Source organism: Heloderma suspectum, chromosome 1, assembly GCF_057233095.1.
Source record: "Heloderma suspectum isolate Gila_16-S chromosome 1, 16-S_ref, whole genome shotgun sequence".
Taxonomy (NCBI): Eukaryota; Metazoa; Chordata; class Lepidosauria; order Squamata; family Helodermatidae; genus Heloderma; species Heloderma suspectum.
This window is the reverse complement of record NC_139458.1, coordinates 372,309,832-372,331,755: the sequence shown is the minus strand read 5'-3', so window position 1 is coordinate 372,331,755 and position 21,924 is coordinate 372,309,832. Positions and strand designations below refer to the sequence as shown.

At 42.6% G+C, this 21,924-nt stretch overlaps 1 protein-coding gene across 1 annotated transcript in view; it reads right to left on the bottom strand.

The window, feature by feature from the left end:
* LOC146359856 (cation channel sperm-associated auxiliary subunit epsilon-like) overlaps positions 1-21,924 on the bottom strand; it is a 201,478-nt gene that overhangs the window by 20,328 nt on the left and 159,226 nt on the right. The window contains exons 13-19 of the mRNA XM_084828250.1: positions 20,814-20,889; positions 18,398-18,450; positions 11,122-11,166; positions 7,187-7,223; positions 7,026-7,105; positions 6,648-6,747; positions 2,315-2,410 (exon numbers count right to left, since the gene is read on the bottom strand). Coding sequence (XP_084684376.1) covers positions 2,315-2,410; positions 6,648-6,747; positions 7,026-7,105; positions 7,187-7,223; positions 11,122-11,166; positions 18,398-18,450; positions 20,814-20,889 — 487 coding nt within the window. The remainder of the gene's footprint in view (positions 1-2,314; positions 2,411-6,647; positions 6,748-7,025; positions 7,106-7,186; positions 7,224-11,121; positions 11,167-18,397; positions 18,451-20,813; positions 20,890-21,924) is intronic.

Genomic DNA, 21,924 nt, shown 5'->3' with positions numbered 1-21,924 from the left:
TAAAGATAGCCTGGAAGAGTTTAGGCTTATTAGGTTTTTAGAATGTCAGAGTCTGTGTGAGCTTGTTGCTATGTGTTCTCAGAGTGGAGCCAGGGGGAGTCACCCAACTCCTTAGCTGCCGCGGGTCTAGCCTTGGCAGGCAGAGAGGCTGAAAGATGTCTGTGAGAACCTGACAGAAGTAGAGTAAGATTTAGAGAAAGGCTGCCCAGGTTGAAGCATCATGGCTGGAGAGCTGAGCCGTGCCACTCAGTTTAAACAGAAGCCTTGCTAAAAGGCTAAAGGCCCTTATCTGTCGAGAGATCTAGAAGAGGTGTAGGGTCACACCTTCCCCCTTTGAGCTGATGCAGAGGCAGAGATCCTTTGCTGGAAACATCTCATCTTCATTGCCTGAAGCCTCCTCTGTTTGGCTCCATCATTGTCTGGGCTTTTGAGAGGCACTCTGCACATGGACTAGAACTGTGGATTGTTAAAGACTTGCCATGGACAGTATTGTGAAACTTTTCCTAGCCTTGAACTCTCGTTGCTGTGGATTATGTGTTTGTGTTTGTAGTCAGCTCAGTGTATGGCAGGCTGAGCTTGATCTGTGACTTTTGGATTTCCCTCTGCCAGAACTCATGCAGCGTGGAGTTGCAGATGCAAAAATGGTGGCCTAGAACTCTTTGCATGTGTGAGCATGCCCTTCCCTCAATCTTGATGGCCCCAGCTGGAGGAGCAGTATGATTGTTAGATATGCTCCATCATGCCTTACCATGCAAGAAATGTTTTCCAGTTATAGTGTTAGATTTCAATGAAAGTCTGTTGTGCGTATTTTATGATTTGTTAAATACTATGTGATATTTGCAAACATCTTTACTGTCAGTAGCAACCCCAAATGATACTGAGTGTGGTTCCCAATGGTAGACAGGAGCAAAGACAAAGACAGAGGAGGGAAAAGCAGAGGACAAAGAGAAAGAAAAAGAGGGAGTGCCAGACCCCGCGGAAAAGCGTGGCTGTGGTTGCCCCCAGGGTGAATTGGAAGCAGCTGATTATGCCTGGAGCTTATTAGCTGGGGATGGAGTAGCCACAATAATATAAGAGTTTTCTAGAAGGCAAGAACACAGCCTACCCCAAATGTGCGTCACTGGGACTAGTGTAAGGCAGAAAGATTTAAATAAGTGAATTTCTGTTGAGAAGAAGGCAAATAGCCTAACTTGCAGAGAAGACAAGTGAAGGGTTAAGGCTGGTGCATGGCACAGAAGGTTTTATGTAGAAAGTTTTGAAACACGATCTGCAAGAGAGGCAGGTCAGAGAGAAAGAGATTTTTCTTCCCAAACAGGGGGAGGAAGTAATAGCCCACCTCTGGGCTGTTTCACAGCATCAGAGCTCTGTATGTGCAAAGTGAGAAAATACATCACTTAGAAGGAGAGTCCCTCTTCGGCCCGATTTCAGACTGGTTTCAAGGGATCGGGGGTGGTGGTGGAAGTGAGTGGTTGCAATAATTCTGACTGTTATTGGCTGCTTTATAGCTTTGTGTGCTTGTTTATATGGCTATCGTATTTGAAGTATACACTGAAGTGGATGTCAACCCCCTGGTGATCAAGTGGCATGGCAGACTGTTATCAGCCTTTGATCATCCGAGGGTGGAATGTATTGGCCCCAAGAGCATAGCCAAGTCATTTATAGTGTTAGAGGGGCCTAGAGATCCATTATGCTTGCTTAAATTCATTACTGGTGCACTTCCCTTGCTAGTAAGCCTCTGAGCATGTGCAGATGAGTCAAAAGGCCAATAACAGCCTTCTCAGTGCATTCCTTACTAATGAGTAGAAAGCCTTATCAAGCACTCTGCCTGGGAAGCGAAGTTTGTCTACAGGTGGCTGTGCTTGAGAACCAAACACTTCTAGCCTATGCTGGGAAGGAACGCTAGGGGTGCTTACTAGTGTCATGCTGCCTCATTGCTTTTATTTTATTTGTTTTATTGTATAAAACCCATTTGACCCAATGACTCGGGGTTCAGAGAAGCTGTCTGATCCAACCATTGGGTTTGCCTGTGTGCTGTAAGTTACCCAATGAAGTACTCCTTGTAAGTAAACCTCTGAATCTGATGTATCACTATCTTGGCACCTCTAAATTACGAGTTCAGAGCCTACGGTTGGGGCAACAAAGAAGTGGAGATGGGGGCTGCAGAGGGAGGGGAAATTGGCAAAGCTGACCACCCCTCCCCTACCAGCAGGAGTGTTTTGAGTAGAATTGGAGATGTTCACGCCAGCAGAATAAAAACTCTGGATCCAACCCATTGTTCACATTACTACTGAGTTTAAAATATACGTTTTCTTACCTGTGGTCCCCAATGCTCCCTTATATTAAATTTGGAAATGTTTTCTATATTAGGAATCATTGAAGACTTATTTTGTGCTTCCTGCAAACAACGTACCTGTTCAAAGAATATAAATGGTCAAAGAGCCAGAAACATGGGATACACATCCATAGATAAATTAATCAATGTGCCAAGTTGAGTATCTTGAGTTTGTCCTCCTTGGAAATAAACATACAGTATTAAAGTGACAATCCCTGATGATTTATGCTTTGCTGGTTCCAGGGAGTTTTTCTTAAGGTTCACCATAAATGCTGCAGAGAGTTCATTGTGTCTTGACAGCCCTGGTCCTAGGAACACAAGTGAATCAGGACTGCATTGAGGAAAGGATAAAGAAATACCCCTTATAGACAATGACGGACCACTAGCACCACCAAAGTGCTTGGTGATCACTCCTGGAGCTGTGGTGAAGCCAAACGACATAGTGTTGTAAAGGAAGTATATATAATCATATGACAACATACTTTAAATGAATGATCTGTACTGGGCTGTGCAGATCAATCTCTGAGATCTATGGAAACTAGAAAATGTTGCTGTTCAGTGGCTGACACAACTGATTTCAGGATTTCCATCTTGAACAGGAATTGCTCATCAGGAATTTGCTGAGCCACTTCAGCTCTACAATTGCCAGCGTACCCCCATTTTTCTTTGGTACTAAGAAAGAAAATTTAATAGTATATGGACTGCCTCTGAGCCCCTTAGAAGCAGTTTGATGGCCTCTGTGTCCAAGAGGTGCTGAATGGCTTTCAGGGTAAGAAAATGCTTTCCCATGTTTCTGGACCCCAAGGAGGCCAGGAATTTTTCCTGTAAGCTTTGTATGAACTCCAGTGCTTATCTCCTCTTTGCAGTGAGAAAATTTGGGACATATAACAGTTGCCTCTGAGTTCCCCTTGCCCCTTTGTTTTATAATTTATTTAATTTACTTTAAAAATCATTCTGTTTTTCCTCTAACAAAGTGGCTGAGGAGATTTTAAAACAAAACATCCATAAAAAAAGAATAAAACAATACAATAATATGTATTGAAGGTGCTATTGCACTCATGTTCTGCTTGTAGGCTCCCATAGGCATCTGGATGGCCATTGTAGGAACAGAATACTGGACTAGATTGCACCTTGGTCTGATCCAGCATGGCTCCTCTTAATATATACAGTGGTAAATAAGTACAGTTAATGTAATCTCAGCACCAGATAAATCTTAATCAGCCATCAATCTTCCACAAAGCCCTCAAAGAGTCATGTTTTAACCATTGTTAGTCTTTAGATATCTTTTAACTATATTTTAGTAATGCCTATTCATAATTTTCTCCATTAATGTATTAGTTTGTATAATATATTGACTTTGTCCCTGTGACAAACCGGTGTCTGCAACTCCAATCTGCAAGGGAGGACAGGTTGCAACACACTCTTTGTCTGTATTCCTCAGAGGTAGGCTGCCACCACCCATGTATTATTAATAACTTATGGAATATTAAACTTTAATAACTCATAGCCTGGATGTGACTGAAGGCAAAAGGAGAAGGGGACGGCAGAGGATGAGATGGCTAGATAGCATCACTGATGCGATGAATATGAACTTGAGCACGCTCCGGGAGAGAGCGCAGGACAGGAAGGCCTGGCCTGGCATGGGGTCACGAAGAGTCGGACACGACTGAACAACTGAACAACAACAACAAAGCCTGGATGTGTGTGCATCCAGGCTTTATATGTGGAGAAAGGTAGGTCCCTTTTCCAGAGCTTCTTTTAAATTCCTTAAAACCCAGGTTAGCATGTTTTAACAAAGCAGTCCAGTGCGTGGATGAAGCCAACCCTCAGAGAATCAAATCAACTCCAGTTTCCAATTCAATATATTTATTAAAGAACTGAACAGAAAAAAGTTCAGAAATAGACAGTTGCTTTTAAAATAAAATGAAACACCACCGAACTAGCTCACTAAACCTTACATATCAGGATTCTAAGAGTAATTCACCATAGCAGCTTAAAGATCTGGGGAGGGATGAGGCCCACTTGGGTTCTGAGCCTGGCTTGGTGTTCTCTTCATCTTTGCCAGCCAACCTCAAAAGAAAAGTTTATTTTACAGCCAAAGATATTCAGGGGGTTGGGGGATTGGGCAGTTCCCAGGGAGGGAAATTTAAACTGCCCAATCAATAGCCTGGAAGGACCTGGTCATTCACTCTCCAGGTGATTTCTCTAATATCTACTTAGTAGGAGCCTGAGTCTGACTGGAAGGGGTATACAAATGCAGATTTTGGGGTCTACTGCAACCTGGCCATGCTTGCCATCTTTCTTCAAAGATATTTCAGAACAAGGGGGAGAGGGGAAGGCTGGAGTCATTACAGTCCCACACCCTTCTTAGATTAGGTCTCTAGATGACTTGTATTCTCTCTCAAAAGAGAGATGAATGAACGAGTAGCTTGGAAAAGACATTCTGCCATAGGAAGAGAAGCAACATGATTTCATTCTTAACATACAGTTTGCATATCTGAGGCAGGAACATTTTCTGCAAACATTGTGAAACAAGCTAAAAAAAAGCTTGATCGAAGATTCTACTTTTAGGTTAGCAGAAAACAATGTGTGATAACTGGCCAAAAAACAACTGCTCATTTCCAAGATGATGCCTAAACTCCAGATGACACAAGCCTAAGCGACCTCTGCAAGAACACCTGAATATCATTATGTGCATAACCACTGGTATTACATAGCTGACATCCCTGACCATGTGCTGCTAATCTGTGCTCAAAAGAACAGAGGGTGTGAAAGGAGGAAGCTTGAGCACCTGATCCTCTGATAACTGGGGAAAGGGTATAAGAACCAAAGGCTGAAGCCAGCAACTTTGGGGCAAGAATTCTGCACTGACATGGAGCAATGAGACATCTGCCACAGCCCCACTCTGAATCCTCCTCCTCCCTCTAGGCTCTCAGGATGGCCACTTGGATGAAGTTAGAGCAACAATCTTGGTAACTATCACCCTTATTTACTCGTGTGTGTGTGTGTGTGTGTGTGTGTGTGAGAGAGAGAGAGAGAGAGAGAGAGAGAACACGTAAGCATTCTTTGATTTTTAATTCTGTATTCAGTAAATGTTGCTTGCCTTTCCCCCCAGAAGAGTCTCTCCAATTTCTGAAAATTGGGCTTTATGCGCAGTACTAGCTGTCCAAACGTGTATAACAACAAAACTATGCATACAGCCGTTAACACCCCTTTGCATGCAGAGGACTGAGCTATGAAAAAAGCATGTGCAGTTCTTTCATTCTATAGCTAGAACAAAGAATGAGACTTTTACAGATTAGTGGAGACTCAATAGGTGTACATATCTTATTGTATTTAATGCATCTGTTTTTCATTTTTAAGATAACAACTATAGGGAGGGGGAGCAGGAGCAAGACCACAGGGAGGAAACACACACACGCACACAGTCAACTATCCTTTCCCACCTTTCCAACTGTTATTCACCCAGGACAGTTCCCATTTGTGCCAACGGGAACTTTCCTCTTGGGGCTAACAGGAGCTTTTGAGGGGCAGGGAATTTTCTTCAGGGCATGGCATAGAGATAAAGGATCTTGTGCTGTGCTCCCAATCCTGCTCAAGTTCACCCCATGAGTTATTTTGAAAGTGAAAAACACATGTTAAATGCGGTAACACATTTAATGGCACGTATATGAGAGCCAGTGTAGTGTAGTGGTGAGAGTGACGGACTGGGAGCCAGGAGATCCAGGTTCTAGTCCCCACTTGGCCATGGAAGCTCACTGGGCAACTTTGGGCCAGTCACAGACTCTCAGCCCAACCTACCTCTCAGGGTTGTTGTTGTGAGGATAAAACGGAGAGGAGGATAATGTAAGCCGCCTTGGGTTCCTTGCAAGAGGAAAAAAGGCAGGATATAAATGCAATAAATAAATAAATAATATATTTTGCCCCTCAGTTGTGGCTTTTATGGTCACTAAGGGGGCAATGTGTGTCAAGAAGCAGGAGGATAAGTGATGAGTGGGTGATTGAAATGAACCAGCCAATACCTGGGCAGAAGGTGTTTATATCTATTAGCCTGCATACAACTGTTCTGTTATTAAAGGAAGAACATGTATTGAAGAGATTGTGGGGTAGAGTTCACTGCATTACATAAAAAAAGTGATTTTGCACTTTTGCCTTAATGATTATACTTCTAAAGCCTTGAAGCACTGCTATTAAACTAACACTGAACTATCACTGTAAATTGCTTGTGTGAAACTGATTCACTTTTAAAAACAAGCCATTGTAAACACAGTCAAATCCACATTATATTTAATGTACAAATATATTTAGTGCCCACCTGTTCCATAGTTGAGTTATAATGAAAGTCCTTCCTGCCGTTAACTTCCCACAATACATAGTCTGAATGAACAATATTAATAGATTTAGCTTTCTCATATCTGAAAAGAATAAAAATATAGTGTAACGTTTCTGTATAAAACAGTAACAATATACAAAGGGTTTTGATTTTGATTCATCGAAGTGCTGTTTCCACAAGAGATGAACTATGTGGGCCAGAATCCTAGCCATTAAGGTGATTTGCACATACAGGGTTGGACAGGTGTGTGGGTAATCAAGGAATTTGCTGCATTGTGGCTCTTTTTCCTATTCTGGGGGAGTAAGGAAAGTCTTAATATATCTTTTCCATGGGTCTTTATAGAGTTTCAGCACTACTTACAAGAGAACAGTAGGACGAAATGGATCTGCATAATAGGCCTCTATTGGGCAACCAAATTTTTCCATATCATATTGTATCTCCTAAGGGAAAGATAGTTTAATCTTCTTTTTCACTTTCTGTTTGCATCAATAGTTCACTAAAATAAAATGTGTAGTTCTTACCAAGTCTCTTTCATCTGTTTTGATCCACCGGTATTTCCTAATATGAGGGGAAAACATGGTTACCCCACTGTAATGGAAATTCTTGAAGAGTGCTTGTTCATAGTCACACAAACTGATACAGGGCCTCACACACTCCTCAACATATTGTAAAGTCACAACTCTCCACCAATTGCCTTTCTATCGCTCAACATTGAATAGCTGCTGATTCACTTTCCACTCTTGAATGAAGCTGCTTGGTGTTCAAAACGAAGAGGTGGAACCAAAAATTAGGTGCAAAGCCATCAGGATATGTTTCCACACAGAAGTGGGTTTTATTTTATTTTATTTATTTATTTATTTATTACATTTATATCCTTCTTTTATTCCTCTGAGGAACCCAAGGCGGCTTACATGATCCTCCTCACCATTTTATCCTCACAACAACCCTATGAGGTAGTTTAGGCTGAGAGTCAGTGACTGGCCCAAAATCACCCAGTAAGCGTCATGGTCGAGTGGTAACAGAACCGGAGTCTCCTGAGACCCAGTCCAACACTCTAACCACTACATCACACTGGCTCTTCCCTATTATTTGTTTAATGATAAACTTATACATTTGTCCACCATAAACTTTATAATGGCCAACAAAGCAGCATACCATTCCTCCCTCCAAAAGTTCATCCAAGCAGAGAGTACTAGTAATTTGTTTAGCAGGTGGCAGGTCTACTATGTGAGAATATATCTGGATATGGGCCAATGGGTACAAACCAGTCCCATCTATAAACATGTTCATTCTTTCACAGTGTACAGATAATGTCCTTTAAAGAAAATATTCCCATAATATATAGGTATTATATACTATTTTAGTCTTAAGATAATTTGTCCCTAAACTTATTACTATCACCTGCTAAAGTTATACTGCATCATATCATGGTGCTCGCGCTCTCTCTCTCTCTATTTATTTATTTTTAAATTCACACCACTTTTAATTTAATTAATTAATTAATCCCAAAGCAATTTACAATATAAAATCATGATAAAATACAATAAAACCCATCACTAAAACAATGATAAAAACAAAATCTCAATTAATGAGGGGTAGCTAATGATACTAGTAGTCAGGGAAATGTTTGGGCAAACAAGTGTGTTTCAGTTATCAGGGGAAATACTCAATGCTAAGAGCCTGCCTGAGCTCACCGGAGAGTTCATTCCACATGGTGGACACCACAACTGAGAAGGCCCTCCTCCACAACATGGCCAAATGAGCTTCAATAGGCCCCTGTATGGTCAGCAAGCCCTCCGTCTCAGAACATAAAGACTGGGTTCACCTATATGGAAGAAGGCCATATATAAAAGGAATAGATAAACTAAGTAAATTTTATTTGGTTGGCCATAAATCATAACAAAACTAAAATAAAAATTAAATTAAAATACAGGAGTTGCATAGGTACATTATATGTAAATATAAGAATTATGATCTGATAAGCAGGATACAGGCTGCCAAGTTTTATACAGTCAACTATTAAAACAATCCAACTTCAATGTACGTGCATAACTGCAAGGCAAATAAAGACACTTTTTCAGTTAATTTATGTTATGGTTGGTGGGTAGGCATTCAACTTTGTATTGATTTGACTGAAACAGCAGCATTGTCAAGAAGCTATTTTAGATATCTGTGTCTGAAGAACTGATTGTAAAATAGGCCAACTCAACAAAACGTGAGACAGATCTTCTACTGAATTATTAGCATAGATACAAAACCTTGCATAAATAAATTAAAAGATAACTCTTAACATTTCTGCAGAAACCATGCATTGCACATCTCTTGAATTGCTGGTTGAAGTACCCATGATCAGGTATCTTTCTTGGCCATCATTGTTGCATGGCTTTTTTCTCCTGAACCATCAATAGCACTGCTGTTGTAATTGTTCTTGACTAATGTGGTGGTGGCTCTTGTGTACAGAGAGCTGCAGAACTTATATAAAACCAATTCTTGCTAATCTCCACTGGCTACCAGTTTGTTCCCATGCTCAGTACAATATATTGGTTTTGATCTTAAAAGGCCTGGGTCTGGGATACCCAAGGGAATATTTACTCTCATATATACCGAAAGATCAGGTGGACTGACACCACCTTAGATGCCAACACCATCAGTTGTAAGATTAACTTTAATTAAAAGAAAGAACCTAAGAGCCATGCTAGATCAGAACAAGAGTCCATCTAGTCCAGCATTCTGTTCACACAGTGGCCAACCAGCTGTCAACCAGGAACCCACAAGCAGGGCATGAGTACAGCAGAACCCTCCTACCCATGTTCCCCAGCAACTGGTGCACCCAGGCTCACTGCCTCTGGTACTGGAGGTAGCACATAGCCATCAGGACTAGTAGCCATTGATAGCCTTCTCCTCCAGGAATTTGTCCAACACCTTTTAAAGCCACCAAAATTGGTGACCGTCACTACATCCTGTGGTAGAGAATTCCATAGTTTAACTTTGCACTGTGTGAAGTAGTACTTCCTGTTATCTCTTCTGAATCCCCCCACCAGTCAGCTTCATGGGATCACCACAGGTTTTAGTATTTTGAGAGAGGGAGAAAAGTGTCTCCCTATCCACATTCTCCACACCATGCATAATTTTGTACACCTCTATCATGTCTCCCCTACCCTCCTTTTTTCCAAGCTAAACTATCCCAACTATTATAAGCTTCTCTTATAAGGGAGATGCTCCTGCCCTTTGATTATTTTAGTTGCCCTTTTCTGCACTTTTTCCAGCTCTACAATACCTTTTTTTAGGTGCGGTAACCAGAACCGGACACAGTATTTCAAGTGTGGCTGCACCATAGATTTGTATAAGGGCAGTATGATATTAGCAGTTTTATTCTCAATCCCTTTTCTAATTATGCCTAACATGGAGTTTGCCTTTTTTACAGTGGCCGCACATGGGGTTGACCTCTTCATTGAGCTGTCCACCACAACCCCAAGATCTCTTTCCTGGTTGGTCACCACGAGCTCAGATCCCATCAGGCTATACTTGAAGTTAGGTTTTTTTGCCCCGATGTGCATCACTTTACATTTGCTCACATTGAACAACATTTCCCCATTCTCCCAGTTTGGAGAGATCCTTTTGTTGTTCTTCACAATCCCTTTTTGTTTCAACCACCCTAAATAATTTGATGTCATCCTCAAACTTGTCCACTTCGCTGCTCACTCCTAATTCCAGATCATTTATGAACAGGTTGAAAAGCATTGGTCCTAATACAGATCCCCGTGGGACCCCACTATTGAATTCCCTCCATTTAGAGAATTTACCATTTATTTCTACTCTCTGCTTCCTGTTCTTTAAGCAGTTACTCATTCACAAGAGGACCTGTCCTCTTATTCCATGGCTGCTAAGTTTGCTTAGGAGTCTTTGGTGAGGGACTTTGTCAGAAGCCTTTTGGAAGTCCAAGTAATTACTGTCTACCAGACATAGAGAAGTAAAGCCTTCTCTATGGTTGTTACCTGTATTAAGAAACTCCCTTCCAAGAGAGATGAGCCAGTGTGGTGTAGGGGTTAGTGTTGGACTGGGACTTGGGAGATCTGGGTTCTAGCCCCACTTGGCCATGAAACTCACTGGGTGACTTTGGGCCAGTCACTGACTCCCAGCCTAACCTACCTCACAGGGTTGTTGTGAGGATAAAATGGAGAGGAGGAGGATAATGTAAGCTGCCTTGGGTTCCCTGCAAGAGGAAAAAAGGGCAGGATATAAATGTAATATATAATGTAAATATATCTGGATTCAATACCTGACCCCCAAATATGATCAGCACTATCAGAGTTGACAGTCTGGCATTAGGGAAAGCACCAAAAGGTGATCTTTGTGTGCTCTACCATCTAAGGGCCATTTACGTAAACAAAAGTCAATCTTGAAATTCAATCAAAAGGAGTCTATTTCTATGCACATTTTATATAAAATTTCTTACGCAGGTATTTTGACTGTAAAACTTTCATTGCTACAGGTTGAAGGTCTGTGGATACAAAATAGAGAAGTATAGTTATATAAGGATATCTATGGTTAAACAATTATTTGAAAATATTACACTGAATTACTTATGTCTCCAATATATATGCACATGCATGGTCCACAGTGCATGTGTTTTCAGCCCATGTGGGTCTCACAGTTGCAATTACTGATGAATAGGGGGCCACAGTGATGAAATTATTGTTAGCAAACTTAGAATGATATGTTAGCATGGGGACAGAGAGATGCCAACCTGTGGCATGTCGTTCCAGGTAACAATGACTCTTTTATGACTTCACTAACTTATTTGTTCCATTTATATCCTGACTTTCTGCCAAAAATAGTATTCAAGGTGGCTAACAATAACATCCAGATTAAAAACAAAATCTTAATCAAAGGATAGCATAACAAATAAATGAAAAACACAGAGAAAAACACAGCAACAACAGAAAGAAGCAGCACCAACCACAGCAGCCACCAAGAAGGCCCTCTGTTGCATCTCTACCAAACATACCTCTGATGACAGAGGTACTGAGAGAAGGGCCACCCCAGAAGTTCTTAAAACCTGGGCAGGCTCATATGGGAGAAGGCAGTATTTCAGGCAGCCTGGTCCCAAGTTGTAGAGGGCTTTATAGGTCATAACCAGCACTTTGAATTCTGCCCGGAAACAGATCAGTAGCCAGTGAAGCTGTTGCAACAAGAGAATCATGTGCTTCCTGTAACTGGCCCCAGTTAACAGTCTGGCCACAGCATACTGAAGTTTCCAAACAGATTTCAAAGCCATTCCTATGTAGAGAGTGTTAAATAGTCCAAATGAGATGTAACTAAGGCATGAGTGACCATAGTCTGATCAGATAACTAGGCAAGGGTGCAGTTGGAGCACTAGCCTCAGCTGTGCAAACATATTCCTGGCCATCACCAAAACCTGGGCATTCAGGTTCAGAGGCAAATCCAGATATACACCCAAAATTTGAACTTGAGTCTTCAGAGGGGAGTATAACCCCATTCGGCACAGATTGAATCCTGATCAGCCTAATTCCCTGACCAGCCTTTTGATTAAGGGCCACCTCAGTCTTGTCTGGATTAAGTTTCAATTTGTTTGCCCTCATCCAGTCCATTACTGACCTTAGACACTGAGAACTAGAACGGTTTCCTTGGATTTAGATGGAAAGGAGAGACAGAGTAAGTAAGTAATCTGAATTAATAAAATAAATAAAGCTAGGTGTTATCAGCATACAGGTGGCACCAAATCCCAAACAACCTCTCACAATAGTTGCATTTATATGCTAAATAGCATGTGGGGTAAGATAGAAAGACACTACAGGCCAACCGCTACAGCATCAAACAAAAATCCCCCCATGCTCACCTTCTGAAATTGCCCATCCAAGAAGAACCAGAGCCACCTTGTAACATTGCCTCCTAGTCCTATCTCAGACAGATGCCTCAGAAGGATACCATGGTCAATTGTATATAGTGTGGCTAGGCATGAGGCCTAGGGGAAACGGACTGCATCACAGCATTCACAGTCTGTTCTGGGTCATGCTAAACAAGGCAAGATCCACATCAATCAAGGAAGAACCTTGAAAAATGTACTGCATGGAGTACAGACAGAAGAGTTCTCCCACAAGGAGCTGTTATTCCAGCAAAGGACTGCCAGTAGAGGCCTTAAGAAGGCTGGAGAGCCTGGCCTTTCAGTGGCTCCACCCCTGCTGGATACTGACAGCAGTTTTTAAAGGGCCAGTGTCCATTTCTGCAGTATCCTGCTCCTGTGCAGCTGAGGGACAGGAAATTGGTTACATGTTGTTATAGAAATTTCAGTTGTAGTATGTCTGTTATCCCATGATTTTATAAGCTAGGCTATGTCTATTTTACCTCAGTGTGAGATTGCCATGCTAAACAAAGACACAGCGCCTTATCAGAGACTCAGGAATGCCAGGAATGTGTTTACTAGAGTACAAGGCTACCTCTCTGCGCATGCCTAGATATGTCAAGGGTGCTGCCTGTTTTCTTGTTTCCCTCTCAGCTAGACAAAGAGATTAGTACAGCACAAGCGTAAGACAGCTCCCAAAGGTCTTGCCTATATAAACTTTTGGATCACATCACTTGATTGCAACCTTTGTTGGAGCGTTAGCCCCAAGGGTTGCCTTATTCTGCAGAATAAAATTGTGTTAGACCAGATCTCTGCCTCCTCTCGTTCTTGGTAAACAAATTGGAAAGTCTACCAGGGAAAAGAACACAATTTTTGTAACATGTGACCAATCTGAATTTGAGTCCTCCTCAGGGTAGTGCAGAGCCTCAGAACCAGGGGATGTGACATATAGAAAGAGAAGACTGCTGATAGGGACAGATGGGGAGCGAGGAGAATAATTACAAAGAGCATGGTTTCTATGCCTAAAACACTTCTGTGTGTACACAAGAGTTTTCCTAATTTTCACTTCCTTTGCATACTGTTGGATTCTATTCAAGAGGGCCCTGTAGGAACAGCTTTTTGTCATGGGGTACAAGGGCTACTACTGGAAGGTGAGATCTTACAAATTTCAGTGAGCATGTAGGAGTCTGCGCATGGCCTTTTGGGCAGGGCCTATCAGGTTATAATCAAGTTCTGTTGAAAAAGAACCATATATGAGGATATGTAGGACAGCAAAGAAAACCTTAGGAAGCAGAGAATAGACTAGGTTGTTGAGGAGAAGTAACTTGACTGGTCAGATTTCTATGGCAACCACACTATGGCCAGATAATAACAGAATCTTAAATTTAGGAGGGATCTTATTAGTCATGAAGTGTAACTTTATGGTGAGTTTACCCTATACAATATGTGGGCAACTTCCGGGAGCCAATTCTCCCTTTGCAACCACCCCTGCTACCGAAATTTGGCAGCATAGTAGCAGTCATTTTGCTTTAAGACAAGGTGTGCAGGGAATACCTTGGCTTTTTTTTTTTTTTTTTTTTTGCTGCAACAGCAAATTTAGTGGCAAATGTGGTGGGGCAGTGGGGGCCAGAAAAAAAAAGGCTAGGGGGCTACATTTGGCCCACAGACTGTGTGTTGCCCACTCCTGTAACAAAGTATTCTTGACACATTTCTGAATAATCTTAATAAGAACATAAGAAAAAAGAAGCTTGCATATAATCTCTAGAAAGACTTTTCTATAGCCAAGCTGATGTGGCTGGAGATAGGCAATTATTCCTAATGTTTAATTTAAATCTATCTTGGCAATAGAAACCTATTTATTTGTGTCCCATTGTTTGTGCCTCCCTGTGCATGTTGAAACACCCATCTTCCATCATTTCTATTAAGACACTATGCTCAAGAAAGAGTTAGAAGCAATATGTTTAGTTTATTAAGTATTGCTAGTTACATTACCCCACCCTACTGCCCCACCCCAAAAGCACTTCCCTTTCAAGGGAAGGAGTTACCTCCTCACTTCTGACTAAGGGATCAGATAATTATACATTACGGCCTTCATCTGGGGAATGAGTTGGGAGCTTCCCCTTTTCTGGCTTCTCCCGCCTTGTGTTCCTCACAGAGCCAATATAAAGCTCAAAGCTTGTCATTACCTGCTCTCCTTCAAGGCCCTGTAGGTGTAGGTAAATGAAGTTCAGCACAGGATCTCTGGGATCGATGAAAGTAGTAGCTATCAGAAGTGGTCAGAGCAAGTCCCTCTTTCTCTATTTCCACAGTGACTGGCCAGAACTGCTTTTGTCTGGCCATCCCTAAAGGTTGTTCCTACTTTCCAACTGAGGCTTCTCCCAGAAGTTTCTCATCTCCACTTGCCTTTGGCTGGGTTTGCATTACACACTAACTCATAGTGGGTAGCTTCTGGGAGCAACCTATGAGGGGTTAACATGTTGTGTGTGGGGCATTCTCCCCACCCATGATGGGCCCATGACTTATCCATCCTCGTAACCCACACTCCACTCCATGATAAGCCCATGACTTATCCATCCTCGTAACCCACACTCCACAGTAGGGGTAAAGGGCCCTGCAGTGGCTTACTGTGTCATGTCAAGAGCATGCTGGTAATGGGGACTGAGCACAGAGATGGAAGCCTAAAGTGGCCGGAAACGCTGCCACAGCTCTGCTCCATTCGGCGGATCTCTATGGCCAAGATTGCCTAACAACAGCTGGCATGGCTGCTGGGATCCTCTTTTCACTGGGATGGCCACTGGGATGTGTGGCTGCTGGGCCAAGAGGGCTCTGGAGGGGTTGTGCCTTGAGGAGGGTAGGTAAACTGTGCTGCCTGCCATGCTTATGCAGACGTGGAGGGGTGGGGCAGCCCATTGTTTCGGTAACCCTCTCCACAGAGTGGGTACCGAACCACCATTGGCTCCAGTGATCATCTGAAAGCACCCATTACGTTCTTCTTTCCCTCTACTAGGTAGCCACCTTATCAGTTGCCTCTCTGTCCAGCATCATCCTCTAGACTCTTCAATCACTCCCAGGTCAGCTTTTCCTTCCATTCCCCTCACACCATGCTACTGCTTTGCCTTTTCAACTCTGACTCGGCCCTGCCATGCTTGATAAGCTGCAGTTGCAGCATTTCAGCCCAGCTAGTCAGACTGCTGAGCTGTCTCAGTCTATTTCTTGCATCCATTGCCTGCACTTGGAGTCTTGAGGATCTGGTGAATCCCAGCAGTGCCCCATGATATCCTGATGAGCAAACTAGCTAGAAGTGGGCTAGATGAAACAGCGATCAGGTGGATCCACAGTTGGCTCCAGAATCGGACTCAAAATGTGCTTATCGATGGGATCTTCTCAAACTGGGGAGAGGTAACAAGCAGGATACCACAGGGCTCAGTCCTGGGCCTGTGCTCTTCAACATTTTTATTAATGACTTGGAGGAGGAGGTGCAGGGAATGGTAATCAAATTTGCAGATGACATAAAATTGGGCAGGATAGCTAATACCCTGGAAGACAGAAACAGAATTCAAAGTGATCTTGATAGACTGGATTGCTGGGCAGAAAACAACAGAATGACATTTAACAGGGATAAATGCCAAGTTCTGCACCTAGGAAAAAGAAACCAAATGTACATTTACAAGATGGGGGATACGTGGCTCAAGAACACTACAAGCAAGAAGGATCCTGGAACTGTTGTAGATCACAAGCTGAATATGAGCCAACAATGTGATGTGGATGCAAAAAAGGCAAATGCTATTTTGGGCTGCATTAATAGAAGTATAGCTTCCAAATCACGTGAAGTACTAGTTCTCCTCCACTCAGCACTGGTTAGACCTCATCTGGAGTATTGTGTCCAGTTCTGGGTGCCACACTTTAAGAAGGATGCAGACAAATTGGAGAGGGTTCAGAGGAGGGCAACAAGAATGATCAGGGGACTGGAAACAAAGCCCTATGAGGAGAGACTGAAAGAACTGGGCATGTTTAGCCTTGAGAAGAGAAGTCTGAGGGGAGATATGATAGCGCTCTTCAAGTACTTGAAAGGTTGTCACAGAGAGGAAGACTAGGATCTCTTCTCAATCATCCCAGAGTGCAGGACACAGAATAATGGGCGCAAGTTACAGGAAGCCAGATTCTGGCTGAACATCAGGACAAATGTCCTGACTGTTAGGGCAATATGACAATGGAACCCATTACCTAGGGAGGAAGTGGGCTCTCCCACACTGGCAGCATTCAAGATGAAGCTGAACAGCCATCTCTGAGGGATGCTTTGACTTAGATTCCTGCATGGAGCAGGGGGTTGGACTTGATGGTTTTATAGGCCCCTTCCAATCCTACTATTCTATGATTCTAAAGAAGCTAATAGCAACCATTGGAGTGACGGAAATAGGATTGGTGGGGTGGTACTGGAGAAGGGAATTTATCCCCCCCCCCCCAATCAGTGGTTACCTCTGGGGAGCAAATAGCTTAGATGGGGGCAATTTTAACTTGGAAAATGCTGCTGGGGGTGGGGGAAGGATTTACTCCCTCTCCCATTGAGGCAGGACTGATCCTATTTTCACACACTTGCAGTTGCTATTAACCTTAAAAAAAAAAACAACTCTGGGAGATCCTAATCATAGATGCCCTGCATCATGTTTTGTTTGATCCTAGGACTGGCCAAAGAGAGAGACAGACAGACAGACAGACAGCAGCAAATAGTACCCACCCCCAACCTGTTATGGTGCATAGCACCTAAGACCAGTCAAGTTATTTTGTCTCCTGGGCAGAAAATCCCAAGAACTGCCTCTCCCACTCTTTGGCAGCAAAAATATAATCATACAAAAATTCAGTAACTAATCATTTGCTGCCCTTTCATGATACTCCAAAGCCTGCCGCCTGAGGCAGTTGCCTCACTTTGCTTAATGCTAGGGCTGGCCCTGTTTGGTCCTAAATGTATCCAGTTATTTCAGGACTGTTTCAAAGACAGAGAATACATTAGGGTGATTATGTAGAATCCAGATGTTGTTGTCCAAATTGGAGCATCTGTGACTGGAGTATTCAAATATCGTATCCTCAGTGCTCTGGTTACATGGAAAAGAAAGCTGGGGCGGGGGGGGGGATCCTGGTTCACGTTGCCTATACTACCACCTCATTATGTCCTACTTCATTCCCACTACTCATTGTTGATCATAGATTCATCCCTATTTTCTGATGTAGACTACAAACCCAATGACCATGGGTTGTGTAGCCATGTTTCTTCTATGATCTTATACAATATACAGCTCAAAAGCTGGGATTAAAAGGAATTTTAAATTATCTGAATTTGCTGAAAGACGGTACTACTTCTACATAATTAACTAATGGAATTCACTGCCACAAAATGTGGTGATGGCCATTGGTTTAAATGTCTCATGAAGGATATGTCTATCAACAGCTGTTAGCTGGGAGACCAAGTGGAGCCTTTGTGTTCAGAGGCAGCATGCCACTGAATACTGGAGGGAAAACAGCAATGGAGGGCTATTGCTTTCATACCCCACGTGTGGATTTCTGGAAACACTTAATTAGCTACAGCGGGAAACAGGATTCTGGACTAGGAAAGCCCTTGGTCTGATCCAGCAGAGCTCTTTTTTGTTCACAGACACATTTATTAATACATTTGTATCACACTGATCTGTCCCCAAATTAGGACCCCTGACACAGCTAACAATCATAGTAGAACCACCAACAATATAAAACCAGTTTAACTAACAATATGAGCAGTATCAAAAGAAACCCAACAGTATTGGATCTGACTACAGTCTCTGCATTTCTATTGCAAAATACAACAAACAAGAGAAGGAAAAGTAATATTAGAACTTACTTTACAACAGCCACATGTCTTAATGGAGAACAGCCAATAAATATGAAAGATAACTGAAAAGCAACACATTCTGCTAAGCTGAGTATTTCCCACAAAATTTGTCAAAAGATCAATTTACAGAACACTTTCTGTACAGACCCACAACACTGCAATTGCACAAAGTTGTCCTAAAACATTATGGCAATATGGCACAGATCTAAGTGTAAAATTCTGCATCTGAAAGCACATTTTTGTGAATTACATGCATGCAGTATACATAAGTGTGATAGATAAAGGAGGGTAATTTTTCTTACATGTTCCAGGGCACAATCCCATCAAAATCCCAATTAAGCACTTGCTGAACTCTATCCAAATGAGAATGATAGCCATGGGGGAGGGGTGTGTGTGTGTGCAAGAGCAGGCCAGGCCTTTTGAGGTTCTCTAAAAGAGGATACGCTTATCTTCCTATGTTCCTTGTGGGCCATTGTTCTGAAAATTATAAACATCCTAGAGATGTCCCTAAGTAATAAACCTGCAAAGTTTCAGAAGGATAGGTATAGTGGTTCATGTAGAAGGAGAGTTCTCCAGTTTTGGGGACAAATGCTTTGCTTTCACTTCCCTTCCCCCATGGTTTGTTTGTTTGTCAATTTGTATGAAAATGGCAAACATCATAGAGCAGGGGTAGGCAGCATGTTGCCCGTGGGCACCAATGCACCCCTGGACACCTTATTTGGCATGCACCAAGGAGCCCTACCTCTCCCAATTTTAAAAAATAAAGTAACAATTTCCTTACCAGCAGCTGGGATTGCTTCAAAGCAAAATGAGAACCTCCAGCTGCTGCCATCTTCATTTTCCGTTAATATCTCTGGGCTGCACTCTGTCTTTTGGGCAGGTTACTTGTCCTTTGTGACTAGCCACATCACTTGTGGCAGCCATTTTCTGTTGAGCCCAGGGCAGTTTCTCAAATTGCCAAATATGCACATGGGCCCAAAAAAGTTGCCTGTCCCTGTCATAAAGGTTTCCTCAGACAAGACACTTGCAAATTTTCTGAAGGATAGGTGCTGGAGCTAGTGGGTTATGATGCCTGTAAACCAGTTTAAAGCTTTGGAACAATAGCCATCTCATGGTCCAAAACTTGCTCTCTCCCAAAGTACAGTCATTGAAGCCCCTGGTAAAGACCTCAGGCATTCCCCCTGCAGCCTTTTGAGAAACAAAACTAAAAGGCTATTTAGCTGTGGAGTTCAGCAGCCTTGTACTGCTGCTCTATGGCATGGGGTGGGGGTCTCCAGCTTGCTGTTTCCTGACTGGGAAACAGCTGAGCAGCAGGGGAGAGAGACTGTAGGTTTAAGACTCTCTTTCCCACTCTCTCTCTCTCTCTCTCTCTCTTCTACCCAGGTTATAGGGGTGTGTGTGTGTGTGTGTGTGTGTGTATACACATAGGGGGGGGCATGCCCATTTTGGGTTTGGCCACACCCACTTTGGGCTTTGGCTCTACCCACTACAGGCATATGACCCCCAACAGGCAATGCAGCCCTTGGACAAAGTTCCCCAGCTTTGGTCTATGGCAATGCCACATCAGTCAGATGAAACTGCGAAAGTCCTATTTGCAAGGGGAAATTAGGTGTAAGCAGGGGTAATAAACTGTTAAAATCTGAATACACCAGTGGGACCTGCAACATATTATAATGTGGAGTGCTGCTGTTCAAGATTCCAGTCACTCCCTTCCCACCCATTTTCCGTCATCCCCCACCCCAACAGTCAGCATTTTGTGGCCACTGAGCATGCTTAGTCCTCAGTCGACTGTGTTTGAAGCCCCACCCTTCAGAGGTGTTTTTTTTCTGCACCAGAATTTTTGTACTTCTGAAAAATATGGGGTTCCCCCAATCCTGCTGATCCCTTCATTTGATATGAATTCAGTTAATGAAAGTATCCTTTAGAGATTAGGCTGCATTTGGTTGCATCTAATGACATGGGCTCTAACCCATGAAAGTTTGCAACAATGAGCTTTTTGGCACAAGGCTGTTAATCAGCTGTTAATCCTTTGTATCTACTTTCGGTTTTGTCACAGAACTGAGATCTGAGCACTACACAAAGAGCATTTCCTTTCTTGCCTTTCCATTACATAAGCTCTAGGTGGCACTCTGTTATCGTGGAATAGCACAAATACACAAGTGAAAAGGCGTTTTCTTTCACCTAAATGCTGTATTTTTCCTCCTCTTAAAAAACTCGCCGAAAGTGATCTTTAGACATAGAAGCAAAACTGGAGGGTCATGTTGTCGTCTAAAGAACCCATAAACAACCATGAGTAGGGAATGATGAGCGCACAATAAATGCCTCGTATAGAAAAGCCCAAAGTGTCATGGGACTCAGCTGTTTTTACATTATACACTACTATCACCACGTTTTTTAAGATTAACATCTCATGCTAAAAACTTACCTTGTTGTTAGAAATACACGTTCTTCCAGTGGTGGAAGGCGTCAGCTCAATTGTCATAACACCTGTTGCATTAACCCTGGAGGGAAATATTTCTCATAAAAATGATATCAAAATATTTTAGATTTCATATATACACAATCATTAATATAAAGCATTTCATTCACAGTTAATGTACATGTTACTTTCATGATTGATATTTATTTTCTTTTTTTTCCTGTTGCAAAAATTCTAGTCCAGAAATTTAAATTTAAAGCACAGGTGAGAAAACTGCAGACTGCAGGCAGCTCTCATACATTCTTTGTGCAGCCCGCCAAACCCTCAGGATCCGCTCCAACTTTTCTCCACAGGCATGGAAGAGACTGCTGTGCTAGCATTGCTATTAGCAGCACCAGGACAATGATCTTGATCAGGATCACAGGGGGTGGGGTAGAGGCTTAATCCTCCCCCCCCCCCCGATATTGATCTCAGTTGGAATTGTTGGTGGTAGGTGGGGACAGACAATCGTTAAACTTCCCCAGAGATCCCAATGTTGCTGATTTAAAGGATGCAATCCTATACTTGAGATCTGCTGTCTGATGGGCTCTAGAATCTGGCAGAAGCCCTACAATGCATGTGAAACTTAAGATTCACTGCCAGAATGACAGCTATGCTGGCAGAAGTCCCTCAATCATCAGAACATTGCAATGGTAAAGCTGTTGTGCAGTGAAGATACACTAGTGGAGTGACCAGAACAGAATAGCTACATGGACAGGACAGGGACAGCACAGGGGAGGAGCACACATGCAAAATCCTGTACCCCTTCAATCCACAGCCATGCCCCCATTGAGACAGAACTTCAGACCTTGTGAACCTGACTTCAGTGGGAAGGAAAACAGATTAAAAATAGCTGCTCCCACCTTACAGCAGAGCATAGGAAAAGGTGTAATTCAATACCCAATTACAGCACACCACAACAGGTTTACACAGGAAGAGCACTTAGGTGGCACCACTCCCTTTCCCCTCCCTCTTCCATTTCCAATGATTGTCACTGGTAGTGTGGCAGAGTCCAAATTGGGCTTAGAATTAACCAAAATATAGCCTGGATTTTAAATAAATTATTATGGTTTGCTGA